Raw genomic sequence first — 17,447 nt, forward strand, 5'->3', positions numbered from 1 at the left:
AGCAAGAATTTTGGGGAGACCAGTCTATAGCACAGATGTTAGAAGGTGTCTGGTCCTGGGCTCCCACACCTCCCAGCTGCACCTGGTTCATAAAGAGGAGCCGGTGTTTGCATTAGCGTGGGGAGGACATGTAGGGGCTAGGGAGTGTCGTCAGTCCCGGACTCCCACCAGCCCCGCTGCAGTCAAGCCCTGGAGGGCAGAGGAGCTTCGAAGGAGCCTAGTGCCAGACACACCTGGGTGAGTACAACATCGGGGATGGTGCAGTGATGGCCAATCACGGCACCCTCCTTGACGGCTGGGCCCCAATTTGAGCGTCTGATGGAGGTGGTGTGTGGGAAGGACAGATGCTGACTCTGCTTTGTCCGTGGCCCAACAACCACAGCTGCTACCCCTGGAGACATTTTCTGGTGACTCAGACACCCAGCCCTCCTTCTTCCTTAAGATGTTCATAACAAGTGTGAATTTCAGTCCCAAAATGCAGGTGGGCCAAAAGGAAACATGTTGATTTTTATTGTGAACCCCCATTCTATTGGGCTGGTGGACATTCAACCTTATGGTTGGGGCTGTCCCCCTTTTCTGGAGTTTGTGGCTAAATTTGGGAGCACTTGGGTGGTGCAAAGGCTTAGGGGAGGACCCCGTCTGGCCCCAAGTCACCTGTGCTCACAGGTGTCCCCCGAGTGTCCATTGTAGGTCTAGCCCATGTTCGTCAATTCATGTGTGTCCCGCTAAGAAGGCCTTGTCTTTCAGACCCATGGGCTGGCTTGACAACCGTTGAGTCTCTGCTTCAGTGTCCTGGGGGTGCCATCTGTGGTCCAAGTAGCAGGGCATCATACTGTTGGTTCTTCTCTGGGGTCTTGTTGGCTTCTTGCTGGTCTCTCCCCCAGGAAATGGGGCACAGCCACCTGTTGGAGACCCCTTGCTTCTCCATTTCCCCTCACCAGTGACTCCCTTGGCTACCTGCCTGCTGAAATCCCTCCCTGCATAAATGGTGACTATTTTTGCCAGAGGAACTTAGCACTATCATTATTTCTAAAACATTATTCTTCCACGGTGTCTTCCTCATAAATTTCTGTGTCCCCACAAAGAAGGGAGACACTGGGCTCTGCCCCCACACAAACTGTGCCTCGCAGAGTCACTCCCCAGGGTCATCAGGGAGAGCTAGCCGAGATTGGACAGTGGGCAAAGGTATCTCCCCCCTCCTTCTGGTACTGTGCCTGCCCCTGATTAGAGCACTGAGTTCTCCCCAACTAGGGGCCCAACGGCACTTTTCTTGAATTTGGATTAGCCTCTGAGCATCTCACCCAAGTGGGGATGCTTTCCCTGTAGACTTCGGAGCAGAAAATGTACACTGCATCCTGCCCCTGGTCTCCAGCCACATCTGCTTCCTCAGTCATTGATCTATCCCTGGGCCTCAGACGCCTGGCATGGTGGGGGCGTGGGGTTAGCTGGGTCTAGAATTTTGTTGGACCTCATGGCTCCTGCCTCTGCTCCTCCTGGTCTCCTGAGACCTTCGCAAGCACACCTCACTTTCACACTTCTGGCTGAGAGTTCTGGGTTTATGGGTCAAGTCTCCCATGAAATGTCAATAAATCCTAGAAGACAGCCAAAAAGGACCCTTACAGGCTCTAAATCCTAAAGAGCGATCTTAGAGCTACACCTTGCTCGCTTGAGCTTTGCTGTGGGCTCAGATGCCTCCCCTGAGCTCAGTTCCTGCATTCAGCCCCCCTGACCCTTTGGAGGGCACTGGGGCCCCTCGGTCTCGCCTGCCTCAGGTAGAGATGCCCCTGCCTGCTGGACGTGACAGCCGCCCAGTGCCAGCCATGGCTGCTGGTGCTTGTAAAAATCCCTCTGTTCTAGAGGCAGACCCCCGGCAGGTGCTTTTGGAACTGCCCATTCCCTCTTCAGGAAGAGGGTCAGTTCTTTAAGAAATTCCAAGTCTGGCATAGGGGGCTTCACATTCACCCTCCATACCCCTCTGTTTCAAGGACTCTCCTGTGAATCGGAAATTCCTCGAACGTCCATACCACCTGCTTTCTTCATCCTGCTGCAGACCCTGGGTCTGCCCAAGCCATTTAGTGTTCTGTGGGCCCCTCCCCTACACGGCCTGGAGGGGCACCCTGAACCCCCCCCCCCCCCCCCCCCGCCTCCGAGAGGCTCCAGGTCCCCAGGATGCTGCCCTGACAGTGCAAAACACTCTGCCAGCTAAGCTGAACTCCTGTTGGCCGGGGTGGGGGGGAGGTCGGCAGCAGATAATCACCTTCCAGGCTTGCACTCAGTAGGGGAGGTCCGGGTGGAAAGCACTTCTGGAAAGCCAGTGAAGCATACGAAGCGGACACTTGGCTGTTGTCCTCTTCCTGACGGCGTGGCTGTTTCCCTGCTGCAATAGCACAGAATTTGCGTGGGAAAACTTGCGGGGCTCTTCCACACAGGACACTCCCTTTCATGGGAACAGTGGGGAGCACCTCCCTCCTTCCTGCGCCTTCCTCCTGCCTTTCTTCCCTTTTGTTTAGAAAAACTGCCCTTTCCCCATTCTGTGTGCCTCCCAGAGAGCAGCCAGTGGCAGGACCCTGTCTCACCCCCAGTCCCTGTGGGCTGCCTGCAGAGATGGACAAGTAACCCAGGCTGAGCCGATCAGATCTTGTCCCCTTGGAATTTGACTTCTGAATGATGGCACGAGGAAGAGAAGGTAGGTGGAGTCACCTGACGGTACTACTCTGAAAGAGAAAGTCCCTGGGTTCCTGTCCCCTGAGTCACTCTTGCTATCCTTCCCAATGCCTGCTTGTTCAAGTCTTCACACGCTGAGCTACCAGTCTTTTTCAAATAAATGCCCATTTCTTGCTTAAGTGGGTCAGAGCCAGTTTCTGTGGCTTGTGCCTAAAAAGGCTAACTCATGTTTTCTGGTTTACATCGATCAGGCCTCCTGTGATTTCCCGGATCCTCGAATGGCCAGACGGTAACAGAATGAGTCATGGGTCTCCGAGAAGGACTCCGGAATATTGTCCCCTGGGTACACAGGCCACAAGGTGATACAGAAGGCTGACAACTGGCACTCAGGTCCAGGTGAAAGGTCAGATGGGGCACTCCAAGAGACAGCTTCAAGGTGAGGGGAGTCTGTAAGTCTAGGACCTCGCATGGCAGACGTTTCTGTGCATGGAAATCCATCAGCCTTTCACTGGTCCCTCTCGTCCAGCCTACTGAAGCCCACCCTCCCCTCTTAGCCTCCCCCTGCTCCCTGGCCCAGCATGGGGATGCACAGTGCACTCTAAGAAAGAGCTGGAATCACAAAGACACCAAAGCTGGCTGCAGGACCTCTTCCTGTTGAGAAGAGGGAGCTTACAGCAGCAGCAATCAAACTCTGGCAATCCATTGTCCAACTCTGAAATCTACCTGATCCTATTAGATTAGAGGTTTTCAACCCTACTGTCCATAAGCTGGTTCAGATCTTGGTTCCATGGTTGGCAGCCCCCAGGTCAGTTCCATCCCACCGAGGTGTCCAGTCCCAGCTCCCAGAACCCCACTGCATAGTCTTCCCTCGGCCCTGCTTATCCAAGAAGGGCTTGGACACTGAAAGACAAAGATAAGCTGTAGGGTGAGAGGAAGCATTTTGTTACAGGAGCATGTAGAGAAAAGGGTTATATTATGACTTCTGGTAACTGGCCCTGAAATCCTGCCTGTGGTCTACAGGAGTGAACTCAAAGAAAAGTATGTAGTATGTAGAGCTCTGGAAGAGAAAAGCAGGATTCCACTGAAGAGGAGGAAATAGGGTTTTTAAAAAAGTACTTAGGTATACTCTGTTTAAATGATTTATTTAAATCATACTTACATTATACAATTAAAGATGAAAAAGGATACGCCAAAGACTTTCAAAGTGGAGTGATTAAAAATCAACTTTTTCGACCGGTGTTCTAGAGCAGGAGTCCGCACACTTTTTCTGTGAAGAGACAGGTAGCAAATTGTTTTAGGCTTTGGGACTGTCACAACTATTCAGCTCTGCTGTTGTGATACAAAAGCACCTTTAGAGAGTATCTGAGTGAATGGGCATGGATATGTTCCAATAGAACTCTAGTTATACCAATAGGCAGTGGGCCAGACTTGGCCTGAGTCACTTTTTATAAACTGAGATTCAATTAAGCATGAGTGTGGGAATTATTTAGACCATGAAGTCATAAATCAAAAGCCACAATCCACTTGAGGTGGCTTTCCCAAGCTGCACTTTTCAAATTTGAAGTAAGTATTTTGTGAATCCAAGCCTAAAAGTCTACAACTCCAATTTCTGGTTAAAAAAAAAAAAAAAGTCAGGGTTCAGTAAAGACAGAAAACCCACCCTCCACGGTAAAGGTTGGCTTCTTGACCTTTCAGATCAAGAGTATATGAAATTAGGTATTCACTTGAGTAAAGCATTTCATAGACAAGTAGCCTGGAAATTGCTTCCCCAATGCTCTCTTGGATTACTTTTGCCACATTTTAGGCAATCAATTCTGTTGTGTAAAAATATGTTGAGGTTGTTAGCATTAGGATAGATGTTTAAGTTATTTTTAATGCTCTTGAAATTTAACAATCATTATTAGTTGAAGATTTAAAAATTAGCAAACATTGTGCAAGTAATTCTAGAAGAAGATCTATGACTGAAGATAAAATTGTTAAGTTTATGGATTGTTCTTATGTTCGCAAATGATAGAAAACCCAAATCAGGTTGGTTTAAACCAAAAGAGAAGTTGCTAGGAGAAGTGTGTGGCTTAATATATAGATTCAATATCACCGGGACCCCGTCTCTCTGCATCTTAGCTCTGTTCTCCATGCTGGCTTCCTTTGCAGGCTCTATAAAGTCATGAGACGGCTGCCGACACCTACAGAGCAGCATCCCCTAGGTTCAAGTCCAGTGAGAAAGAGAACACCTCTCTTCCCAAAGTCCCAGTAAGTCTCATGGCCTCTCATTGGCTCTAGCTGGGTCCCATGCCTCTGGCTAGCCCAAGGCTGTGGCCAGGGGTTTGCAGGGCTCCCGACTGGCCCTCACCCTCATCCAGGCATCCATGGGGCAGAGAAAACTCTGCTTGAAGCATGTGGACTGCTTGCTGTGGATCACAATGGTTCACTGAGGATAATGAGGGAAGGCTAGATGGGTTCTGAATGGCAAAACCAAGAGTTACACCTTTGGTTTTGTTTGACCTTCTCTTGAGAAACTCTGTTGACCTCCTTCATTCTTGGTGTCAGGTGTGATTTGCCTCACAGCTGTCTCTTGGCATATTCCTTCCTACAATAGCCAACTTCCAATTTATCTGCAGTGATGCAAATGTCCAGGTCAAACCTTCCTGCATAGCCTACTCCACATACAAAATGGCACATCCAGTGGGGCCACCGGGCATTATATATGGAAAGGCCCAGTGCCTTTCTCCTTCCAAAGTACCTGGGGCCTGAAGAGCTGCTTCAAATTTGGAATTAGATGCTTAGGCGTGAAAATGTAATGGAAGAGTTTTCATGTCTTCATGTGTCTGAGGAAATATCTTGGGTTCCCAGAGAGGCCCCATATTCTTAAATACCTCTCATTGTCTGAGCTAATTATTAGAACTTGATTTCCATAACGAAACACAAGGGTTATAAATGATCATGTGTAAATGTGCTGTGTATAGAGAACCTCAAGCTGGTGTATGGGATGGTGTATGGGATGGAGGATGATTCCAGCAGGCAAGGGAGGGCAAGGCCACCAGCTGGGGCAGCTGAGACTGTGGAAGAATTGTGGAATACTACAGTCGCTTTAGAGTAAGAGATGGCAGCAGAAGCCAGGCCAGGCCAATGATGAGTGGAGGGACCATAGTCTGTAGAAGTGACTTCTGAGGGGTGGAAAGTAGAGGAAAAGAAGAAGTGGTGGCTTGGCTCCTCCTCTGAGCTGCTGAGGGAGGTGGGGACTGCATGAACAGCAGCAGTGGCCACAAGCCAAATGACTTATGCAAGGAACCATGTGAGACAAAGAGTGTCAGGCCCAGAGGAGAAGACTTAAAGAGTGAGGAAGGTTCTGGAACATACTGTATAGGCAGCTAAACAAAGTGGGTAACAGGAGACCGTCTTTCTGTTTTACCTCAGTTGTGTAGCTAAACATTTTACCTCACACATGGGGGAGTTTAACTGTACGCCTAAACAAGCAGCAGGGAGAGGCATAGCCAAGAAAGGCAGGACCTTCAATGTGGGGGAGGACAGAGTTTTTGAGAAGTCAACTTCTTCCATGTTATCCCAGAAGGTGACGGGGAAAAGACATGTCCAACATGAGCCCAATTTTGTCTGTGTGCCCAGATCTGTGAGGGTAGGGGTTGTGGTAGGTGGCAGAGGTAGCCCCCCACTCTGGCCCACACCCACTGGGCCTTCCTGGAGCAATGAAGCCCGTGCTGCTCGCTGCAGTGATCCGTGAGAACAGTGGCACCTGATGTCTATCTTCACCTCATAATTTGCCCATCTGGGAACTGCACATTTAGTGTGTTCAACAGAGGTGGGAACCCATGTCCCCCCAAAGCTAAGCAGTCTCACTTTCACTCCTGAGGTGAACTCGGGGCCCCTGGGTGCCATTTGTAGAGGACCCATGTTTGCCTTCAGGGGTAGTGTGGGGAAGGCCACTCTGTGACCGCGCTCCCTGGGCCATCTCCCCCGGAGCCTCGTCCTTTACATCTTCAGACCCAGAGGCCATATTTCCGAGAGGATCTCCTTGGCCTCTGCAGACTGTGGAAAAGACTGTCTGGGCTTGACTGTCAGCTCCTACGTGGGTTATGAATCTTGAACGAAGAGCCTAACAGGCCCATCAACATCTCGATTTCTTAATCTATAAAAGAAGAATGGGAATGTTAATTTGTGGTGAATGTTATGTAAGGTAACACAAAAAAGGTGTAGCACAGTGTACACAGCTAAGTATTTGGTAAGATCATCCACTTACTGCTGGCTTTCCTGTCATAGCCCCAATCAGGTCTCTCCCATCCCTTGTCAAACATCTCTTTGCTGTGTTTTTCAGGGCTTCCTCTTGGACCAGTTCCCACCGATGTCTGTGTGCATTCCACCGTGTGTTTCCTGAACCTTAGGACCCAGTGCCACCCATTCCAGAACATTCTACCACCAGGAATACCTGGTACTTGGCTGGCTTTGGACTTCACGGAGGGGGGGTTATTCAGAGTTTTTGAGGAGGGCCCTGTGCAGACTAAGAGCAAGAGACACCTTCCCGGACTTCTCTCTCCGAAAGAGGGGGTTATTAGAAGTTTCTGGGTGTTAGGGAGAGAGACGCCTAAGGATTAGAAGCATTTTTTCTCAGGTTCTCACCTGAGGGTTTTGCTCCACCAATGCACCTTGGCAGTTTCTTCCAGATCAACAGTAATGCCCTTTGTTTCATGATGACTTCATTATTGCATCTCAGAGGCCAGGCTGGTCAGACTATATCTTCAGTGATTTCCTGTCCAGCTCAACTAGTCATTAAGAATCAGCTTTAAAAAACTGCAAAGCCTGTGTGTGCAGCCCAGGGCCTCACCCTCACCCCCCTCCTGTCCTGCCTCTTGGAATCAGGCCTCTAGAAAGTGCTCTCATGCCACTCCCAAAAGGCTGCACCTGATTTGTTTCCATAGTGTCATAGAGGATCATTAACTTCTCTACACTTTCTCAAACTTATTAAATTATGAAACATTTGCTGCACCTGAGTGCACCTTGGTCTCCCGTGGTGATTGGAGGGGGCCGGAAGGGAAGTCTGGAAGCCCCACCCTCCCCAGAGCCAGCCCAGTCCAGGATCCCTGTCCTTTTCTCTCCCTTACGGTTTTGGCAGGCAGTGAGACGTTAATCTCTTTCAACTGGAGTGGGTTCACTTCGTTTCCATCCTGAGACGAGGCCAACAGGAGCTGACCTTGGTTGCCATGAGCTCTGCCATCACCAGCTGTGAGCACCTGGACCCTGTGGTGAGTGCTGCTGAAAGATAGGGGAAGAGAGGAGGGGGGCAGGCAGAATGGAAGAAAGGTCTGGAAGGGGTCCCGGTGCCCTAATTCATTATTCGTGCTCAGGACGCGTGGCTCACACTCTGGAGAAGACTTTAGACTATTAGACAGGTGTGCAGCTGCCCTCCTCACTTCCCCATCATGAGCCAAAGATTCCTCCCTGAGTGCTAAACTTGGTGAGTAAATTCTAAAGCAACAAGGAAGAGCTGGAAGATCCTTTTAGTTTTACCTTTAGTCACGATTGGTCTCTGCTGACTATAAATACCTAAATATTTGTTTTCCAGATATCTCAATGTTATGATTTCTTTGATCAGAAGGACTTTCTAAAACAAAGCAAAGGGAAAGAGAGAGGGCATTGGAGAGAGAGAGAGAGAGAGAGAGAGAGAGAACTAATATTTACCAAACAACCAATACACCCCAGGCACTTTCTGTGTTTTAGTTTCTTCCTTCCAAGTCAACGATGCAGAACCTTCTGTTCCTGGATGAGGAACCTGAGGCCCAGAGAAGTACAGTGACAGTAACCCCTTGGGAGGCTTCTCCGGCCAGTCCTTGAGCCCTGGCCCCACCACCTTCCCAACCGATTTTTGAGCTCCTAAAAATAGCAGGGTGAACTGAGTGGAGACACTCTTGTTCTTGCCACTGCTCCTCTGCACTGGCAGCCCCAGGGTCCTGTGGGATGGGTGTCACCCACCAAGCCGGGCTGGCCCCCCCAGCTGTCCTCTGGGGCCCTGCTGCCAGACCCTGCCTGCTGCTGCTCAGCCCTCTGGAGAAGAGGTCCCGGCCGTCTTTTCCAGGAACTCATGGGAGGCACTTGAGAGGTCTCTCTTCTTTTCTCTTCAGAATTCTTTCTGCCCCTACTGTCATGGATACAAAACAAAACTGAACTAAACAAAAGTCTTGGGAAATCAATCAGAGACTTCCACATTTTGCTTTACCAGAGGCCACTTCAGGGAGAGTGGCGGGTCCGGGCCTGTACCCATCCCCCTGTCAGTGGTCTGTCCGCTCTTCATTCTCAGCACCCACTCTTCTGACATGGTTTTGGTTTCACATGCATGTTGCTCTGCTAGAAACTTTGAGGAACATTAACAAGGGGGAGACAGCTTCCTGACCCTGAAATTTATGGCCTAAGCTAGGGGAACGCAGGGTACACAGAAAAGTTTCTGGTACAAGAGAGAAAACGGTAAATTACATAACAGAGAGACATAGGGTGCTGGGAGTTACTGGGGAAAAAAATGATGTGGGTGTGGGGAGGTCAGAAGAGGTGGTGGGGAGGACTCATTGAGCTCTTGCAAGTGGGAAGGGGAAGCAGGGGCCTCAAGTGGGGCACACAGGGAAAGCCAAGGCGCTGACACAGGATCATGGAGGCCGCATTTGAAGAAACCTCAACACAACACCATTGGCTAGGGCCAGGTCGATGGGAGTGTTAGGAAACAGACCTAGAGGGCCAGGCGGGGGACTGGAAGCTGCGTGGGGTGTGAGTGGAGTCAGATGGGTAAGGGGCCCCTCTTTCTCCCGGGAACTCCGTTGCTGTCCCCATACCCGAGTGTCCTCCTGCCCTGGCCTGTCAGCCCCAGGCAGTCGGGCTCTGCACGCATTTACATCTGCACGCTACGTGCATTCATTCGGTCCACACTGAACACAGGTGTTGGCTGCTCGAGAAGCTGGGACTCCACAGAAGAGTCAGGCACGGTCAACGCCCTAGGAACTCCCAGCCCAGCAGAAGAGATGGCTATAGTAACGTCCCTTAGAATAACCACGCTGTGAGGAGAGCTTCGGCGGGTGTAAACACAGGGCCCGTGGGAGCCCCTCTGAGGGCAGCTATCCCATTCTGGAGCCAGGATCCCCAGGTACCTGTCTGGGAGGGAAAGCTGCCCATTTTCTGACTTTGGAGTTGGCCCCAACCCCCCTCCACAAAGCTGCCTCCACGCAAAGGGCTTCAGGCAAAGCAGCCACTCCCCCTCGCGTGACCCCACACTGCACACGCAGGCCCTACTCAAGATGGGTCATTTAGAAAACCACTGGTCTTTTGAGTCTGGACTTAGAAATCCCAGACTGGCTAACCGTTCTCCCTCTGTCCCATTGCCTCTTGCTGCTTGCAGGCCATCCATCTACCCAGTTGAAATCAAGTTGAAATCCACTTGATTCCTCTTAAAATGTCCGGGTGTGACCTTCTCTTTCTCCCAGCAGAGGGGTGACGATGTGCTCAACTGTCACGATGATGGCCAAGGCAGGAAGAAGGCTGGGCAGGCCAGGAGCTCCAGCAGCGGCCAGCCGATCTATAGCATCCTGGATGTCCCACCGTGGTACCTCTGCATCCTCATGGGGATCCAGGTAATGCCAGCCAGCGAGCCCTGGGTCCAAAGAGGCTCTGTCTCAAAAGCCACACTGATCACACCCACGCCGAATTAGCCAAGATCCAAACCTTTGATTACTGATATTCTGATCTTCCATATAGTTGACCTTCAGGGGAACTCAAAGCTCCTCATCTCTCTTTCTCTCAGGGGTGTGTGTGTGGGGGGTGGAATTAGGGGAGGATTCTCCCTCATGCTAAGCTGATAGGTCACATCAAGGACACCAACTGCATCAATTTCAGTTTATTTGATTTGCAACAACTAAAAAATGTGATAACCGGGGCTTGGGGAGTTTGGGGAAACAAGCACTGTCAAACCGTTGCATCGGAACATTATTTGATGCAACCTTTCTGGATGACCGTTGGTGGTTTCTATCAACATGTAAATCATATGCTCTTTAACTCAGCCCCCAGTGCTTAAGAATTTCTCTGTGAATACACTGGCAAGACTTGTTGAGATAAGTACAAAGATGTTCTTGTAACATTATTGGCAATAGTAATGTCAAAGCACACAACAAACAAATAAGCAAAAGCCTGGAAACAACCCAAAATCCTTCAAAGGGAACGAGTGGAACAAATTGTGACACACCCAAACAGATGACTTTTGTATGCAGCTGTTAAAAAGAGAAAGTTATATTTATCTTGCAGTTAGGGAATATTCCCCAATATATAGAATGTGACAAAAGCAAAGTGAGTATGTATATACTGTTACCTGTTGTGTGTTAAAAACAGAGAAAGAGAAATGTAGAAACAAGTATATGTAGTAATTTGGGGTTTTGAAGGATTCCTAAGAAACGAATAAAGATATTTAGCTTTGGGAAGAAGAACCAAGAAAGGGGAAGTGGCTTCCCACTTTCGCTTTCTATTTTGTAACTTTCTGTAACATGAATTTTCCAGACTCATAGATGTATTTCTTCTAATTTTACAAAATGTTCAATGTGGAATATCAGAGATGGGATACACTTTTTGTTTACTTCTTAGTGCTTTTCTATAAAGCAAGAGAAGCCAATGTCATACTCCTTACAAAATATTACTGTGAGCCAGTAAAATGCATAATATAGATAATGTAGCTCTATAACCACCGACTCAGAAAACTGTAAGGACATATTTTTGAATTTAAAAAATTCAAGTTTCTGCTGTCAAGTTTCCCAACCCCATTTGTTGAAGAGACCGGTTTTCTCCCATTGAATATTCTTTCTAGTTTTTCAAAGATTAATTGACATGTAGCTGTGGGTTTATTTCTGCGTTTTCTATTCTGTTCCATTGATCTGTGTGCTCATTTTTGTGCCAGTATCACACTGTTTTGATTACTACACTTTGTAATATAAGTTGAAGTCTGGAGTCGTGATGCCTCTAGCTTTGCTTTTCTTTCTTTCTTATTTTTTTTTTTTTTTTAAGTGAGAGGGGGAAAGGGACAGCGGGAGAGGGAGAGAGAATCTTAAGCAGGCTCCACGCCCAGGGCAGAGCCCAATGCAGAGCTCCATCTCATGACCCTAAGAATCATGCCCTGAGCCAAAATCAAGACTTGGACACTCAATCGAATGAGCCACCCAGGGGCCCCTCCAGCATTGCTTTACATTTTCAAGATTGCTTTGGCTATTCAATACAAATTTTAGGATTGGTTGTTCTAGTTCTGTGAAAAATACTGTTGGTATTTTGATAGGGATTGCATTAAATACGTAGATTGCTTTGGGTAGTATAGACATTTTAATGATATCTGTTCTTCCTATCCATGAGCATGGAATGTCTTTCCATTTTTTTTGTGTCCTCTTCAATTTCTTTCATCAGTGTTTTATAGTTTTCAGAGTATAGGTCTTTCACCTCTTTGGTTAGGTTTATTCCTGGTATGTTATTACTTTTGGTGCAATTGTAAATGAGATTGTTTTCTTAATTTCTCTTTCTGCTGCTTCACTATTGGTGTATAGAAATGCAACAGATTTCTGTACGTTGATTTTGTATCCTGTGACTTTACCGAATTTGTTTATCAGTTCTGGTAGTTTTTTTGGTGGAGACTTTCAGGTTTTCATGGTATCACGTCATCTGCACATAGTGCAAGTTTTACTTCTTCCTTGCCAATTTGGATGCATTTTATTTCTTTTTGTTGTCTGATTGCTGTGGCTAGGACTTGCAGTACTATGTTGAATAAAAGTAGTGAGAGTGGACATCCTTGTCTTGTTCCTGACCTTAGGAGAAAAACCCTGTTTTTCTCCACTGAGGATGGTATTAGCTGTGGGTTTTTCACATATGGTCTTTATTATGTTGAGGTATGTTCCCTCTAAACCTACTTTGTTGAGGTTTGGGTTTTTTTTTTTTTTTTATCATGAATGCATGTTGTACTTTGTCAAATGCTTTTTCTGCATCCATTGAAATGATCATATCGTTCTTATCCTTTCTCTTATTGATGTGATGTATCACATTCACTGACTTGGGAATATTGAATCACCATTGCAACCCAGGAATAAATCCCACTTGATCATGGTGAATGCTTTTTTTTAATGTATTGTTGAATTCAGTTCCCTAGTATTTTATTGAGGATTTTTACACCTATGTTCATCAGGGATATTGGCCTTTAGTGCTTCTTTTTAGTGGTGTCTTCATCTTGCTTTGGTATCAGGATAATGCTGGCCTCATAGAATGAATTTGGAAGTTTTCCTTCCTTTTCTATTTTTTGGAATAGTTAACGAATAACAGGTGTTAACTCTTCTTTAAATGTTTGTTAAAATTCACCTGTGAAGCCACCTGGCCCTGAACTTTTGTTTGTTGGGAGTTTTTTTGTTTACTGACTCAATTTCTTTGCTGGTTATCAGTCTGTTCAAATTTTCTATTTCTTCCAGTTTCAGTTTTAGTATTTTGTTTTTCCAGGAATTTATCCATTTCTTCCAGGTTGCCCAATTTGTTGGCATATAGTTTTTCATAATATTCTGTTGCAATTATTTATATTTCTGTAGTGTTGGTTGTTATTCATCCTCTCTCATTTGTGATTCTGTTTATTTGAGAACTTTCTCTTTTCTTTTTGTTAAGTCTGGCCTGTGGTGTATCAATATTATTGATTTTTTTCAAAGAACCAGCTCCTGGTTTCATTGATCTGTTGTATTATTCTTTTAGGTTTTCATTTATTTCTGCTCTAATCTTTGTTATTTCATTTTTTCTGCTGGTTTTAGAATTTGTTTGTTGTTCTTTTTCTAGCTCCTTTAGGAGTAAGGTTAGATTATTTATTTGAGATTTTTCTTGCTTCTTGAGATAGGCCTGTATTGCTATAAACTCCCCTCTTAGAACTGCTTTTGCTGAATCCCAAAGGTTTCGGATTTTGTGTTTTTATTTTCATTTGTTTCCATGTACTTCTTTTTTCTTCTTTTATTTCCTGGTTGACCCATTCACTGTTTAGTAGCATGTTATTTAATCTCCAAAGTGTTTGAGATCTTTCCAGATTTTTTCTTGTGGTTGACTTCCAGTTTCATAATGTTGTGGTCAGGAAAGATGCATGTTAGGACTTTGGTCTTCTTGAATTTATTAAGGCTTGTTTTGTGGGCTGATATGTGAGCTATTCTGGAGAATGTTTCATGTGCACTTGAAAAGAATGTGTATTCTGCTGTTTTAGGATGGAATGTTCTGAATATATCTGTTAAATTCATCTGTTTCAGTGTGTCATTGAAACCCATTATTTCCCTGTTGATTTTCTACTTAGATGATCTGTCTATGGATGTAAGTGGGGTGTTAAAGGCCCCTACTATTATTGTATCACTATTGATTAGTTCCTTTAGATTTGTTACTAACTGTTTATATGTATTTGGGTGCTCCCACATTTACAATTGTTGTATCTTCTTGTTGGATTGTCGCCTTTATTATTATATAGTGTCTTTCTTTGTCTCTTGTTTCGGTCTTTGTTTTGAAGTCTATTTTGCCTGAAATAAGTACTGCTACTTGGCTTTCTTTTTTTTGGTAAGATTTATTTATTTACTTGAGAGAGAGTGTGTGTGAGCAGGGGGAGGGACAGAGGGAGAGAATCCTCAAGCACACTTCCCCCTGAGTGTAGAGCCCAATGCGGGGCTCGATCTCATAACCCTGAGACCATGACCTGAGCTGAAACTAAGAGTCAGATGCTTAACTGACTGAGCCACCCAGGTATCCCCCCTCCCGCTTTCTTTTGATATCCCTTTGCATGATAGATATTTCTCCATCCCCTCACTTTCAATCTGCAGGTGTCTTTAGGTCTAACATGAGTCTCTTGTAAGCAGCATATAGATGAGTCTTTTTTTTCAATCCATTCTGACACCCTATGTATTTTGATTGAAGTGTTTAGTCCATTTACATTCAAAGTAATTATTGATAGATATGTATTTATTGCCATTTTATTACTTGTTTTGTGGTTGTTTCTGAAGATTTTTTCTGCTCCTTTCTTGTTTTTCTGTCTGCCATATTTTGCTGATTTTCTTTAGTGATATATTTGAATTTATTTCTCTTTATTCTTTGCATGTTTATTAGTGGCTTTTGATATATGGTTGCCATTAGGTTTGTATATAATCTCTTCTACAAATAGCAGTCTATATTAGGTTGGTGTCTGTTTAAGTTTAAACCCATTCTTTTCTCCTCTCCTCCCGTGTTTTAGGTATATATTATTATATTTTATATTTTCGTGTGTGAGTTCCTTGACTGATTTTTTACAGAAATATTCATTGTTACTGTTTTTGTGTTTCCTGCCTTTTACTGTCACTTTTGGTCTCTCCTTTCCACTCAAAGTGTCTACTTTAATATTTCTTGCAGGGCTGATTTAGTCATCATGAACTCCTTTAGTTTTTGTTTGTGTAGGAAACGCTTTATCTCTCCTTCTATTTCTGAGTGATAGTCTTCCTGGATAGAGTATTCTTGGCTGCAGATTTTTCCCATTCAGCACTTTGAATAGATCATGCCACTCCCCTCTGGCTTGCAAAGTTTCTGTTGAAAAATCTCCCACTAGCCTTATGGGTTTTCCGTTGTAAGTTAGTGATTTCTTTTGTCTTGCCACTTTTAAGATTTTTTCTTTATCACTATATTTTGTAAGTTTAATTACACTATACCTTGGTATGGGTCTGCTTTTGTTGATTGTCAGGAGTTCTCTGTGCCTCCTGGATCTAGATGTCTGTTTCCTTCCTCAGATTAGGAACATTTTCAGCTATTATTTCTTCAAATGCATTTTCTGCCCCCTTTTCTCTCTTCTTCTTCTTCTGGGACTCCTATAATATGTTATTACATTTGATGGAGTCACTGAGTTCTCTAAGTCTGTTCTCATTTTGTGTAATTTTTTTTCTCTTTTGTTCAGCTTGATTGCTTTCCTTGACTCTGTCTTCAAGGTCAATCATTTGTTCCTCTTCTTCTTCTATCCTGTTATTCATCTCATCAAGTGTGCTCCTTATTTGTTTACGGAGCCCTTATATCTCTGCTGTGTTATTCCTTATCTCTGTGTTAAGGGTCTCACTCATGTCTTTCACTCTTTTCTAAAGTCTGGTGAATATCCTTATGATCACTGCTTTATATTCTCTATCAAGCATGTTACTTATAGCTGTTTTGCTTAGCTTTCTGGCCATGGCCTTGTCCTGTTCTTTCTTTTGGGATTAATTTCTCTGTCTCCCCATTTTGTCTGCCTCTCTGTGTCTATTTCTGTGTGTTAAGAAAGTCAGCTATCACTTTTGCTCTTGAAAGTAGTGACTTTATGAAGAGGAGGTCCTGAGTGCCCTGCAATGCAGTGTCCCCTGTTCACCAGGACCTAGCACTTCAGGGGAGTCTTCCGTGTGTTGTAACACCCTGCTGTTGTGTCTGAGTCACTGTTCCTTTCAGGGCAGTCATCTGCACTGCTTTCTGCCAGCTGTGGGCTTGCTCTCTGTGGTGTTAGTGGGACCCAGGCAGGCCAGTTCTGAAGGAGCATGCCCGCCAGGGAATATGGGAGTGGAGCAGCAGTGCTAGTAAAATTTGCAGTGTCCACTAGTCCTATGCCAGATTCCCCCGAAGCACCTAGGCAGCTGTCAGTTGGGGGCTCCAAGCCAGGTGGCTGGGGGTGTGAGACTGGGCTTGGTACAATGGTTGGGTGGGCGGCGCTGGCAGCTGTACACCCTGCAGCTGGCAGAGCACATGTGCAGCTTTAACAAAATTTTCCCTGAGCTCGGTGGAGACCACGAGTGTCTGTGCAGCCCTGCCTCCCGCAGGTGGCTCTGTGTTTATGCTGGAGGATGGGGGAGGAAAAGGACACCTGCCAGCTCCCCTGTTTTCAAAGAAGTCCCCCAGCACGCCCCAAAATCAGTTTGAACACATCTGTCTCCCGTTTGCCTCAGACATTGTATAAACTGCCATTTTTTAAAAAGATTTATTTATTTATTTGGGAGACAGAGAAAGAGAGAAAGAGAGTACATGGGGGAGAGGCAGAGGGAGAGGGAGAGAGAGTCCCAAGCAAACTCCCCACTGAGTGCAGAGCCAATGATGCAGGGCTCAATCTCACAACCCTGAGATCACAACCTGAGCCCTGAGCCAAAACCAAGAGTCGGACGCTTAACCGACTATGCCACCCAGGTGCCCCTAAACTGCCATATTTTATGTTGCCTCTCCACACAGTCTGCTGGCTCTTTAAGGGCAGTGACCCAGTTGTCCCTCGCCCTTCTGGTTGACCCAGTGCTGAGTCAGCTGACTTTTACAGCTCTAGGCTTCAAGTTCCCCCTGGTTTTACAAACTCATGGAATTCAGCCCCTCTGGTGTTAATGGGGATTAGTCTTCCCTGTGTGAGCTCCCTGGTGCCAGGGCCCATTTCTCTGCCCTCTCTGTGTGCACAACTCCCTCCCCATTGCGGGCAGCCTCCCTCCACCTTTCTGACCTTCCTAATCTTTCAGATGCAGCTTCTTCTCTATATTCAGCTGTGGAATTTGTTCTGCCTCTCTTAGGATCACTGTTCGGTTTCTTGACTTGGATGGGGATGATATCTGATTGTAAGCATGGAAGGAGGTGAGCTCAGTATCCTCCCCCACTATCCTCCCGAGCTCCAAGTCTCTCACCCATTTTTAAATCAGATTGTTTGGTTTTTGCTATTGAGTTCCTTAGATATTTGGGATATTAATGGGGTGCCTGGCTGGCTCAGTCAGTTAAGCATCTGCCTTCTGCTCAGGTCATGATCCTGGGGTCCTGGG

The 17,447-nt window shown here is 46.1% G+C and overlaps 1 protein-coding gene and 1 long non-coding RNA gene across 10 annotated transcripts in view; one reads left to right on the forward strand and one right to left on the reverse strand.

Moving 5' to 3' along the window:
* Positions 1–493: 493 nt before the first annotated feature.
* On the reverse strand, positions 494–9,796 carry LOC103678263. 6 transcript variants are annotated; one of them, XR_572634.2, is made up of 8 exons: positions 8,644–9,796; positions 8,353–8,443; positions 7,776–7,923; positions 7,294–7,436; positions 6,517–6,805; positions 3,824–3,931; positions 2,258–2,377; positions 494–902 (listed from the first exon to the last, which is right to left on the reverse strand). It is a non-coding gene; the product is annotated as an uncharacterized LOC103678263 (long non-coding RNA). The 6 variants fall into 6 exon arrangements; XR_572632.2 differs by having other exon boundaries at positions 8,353–9,796; XR_005838474.1 differs by lacking the exons at positions 8,353–8,443; positions 8,644–9,796 and adding an exon at positions 2,577–3,564 and having other exon boundaries at positions 7,776–7,917.
* The window catches only part of LOC103678264 (solute carrier family 23 member 1), a 53,621-nt gene continuing 43,950 nt past the window's right edge, over positions 7,777–17,447 (forward strand). For 3 of the 4 annotated variants that reach the window (XM_008707599.2, XM_040643971.1, XM_040643972.1), the window contains exons 1-2: positions 7,777–7,916; positions 10,137–10,283. In XM_008707599.2, coding sequence (XP_008705821.1) covers positions 7,875–7,916; positions 10,137–10,283 — 189 coding nt within the window. In that variant the 5' untranslated portion in view covers positions 7,777–7,874. The remainder of the gene's footprint in view (positions 7,917–10,136; positions 10,284–17,447) is intronic. The other variant, XM_008707600.2, reaches the window with a different exon arrangement.

The sequence above is a fragment of the Ursus maritimus genome, unplaced genomic scaffold (genome assembly GCF_017311325.1).
Source record: "Ursus maritimus isolate PB19 unplaced genomic scaffold, ASM1731132v1 scaffold_3, whole genome shotgun sequence".
Classification (NCBI taxonomy): domain Eukaryota; kingdom Metazoa; phylum Chordata; class Mammalia; order Carnivora; family Ursidae; genus Ursus; species Ursus maritimus.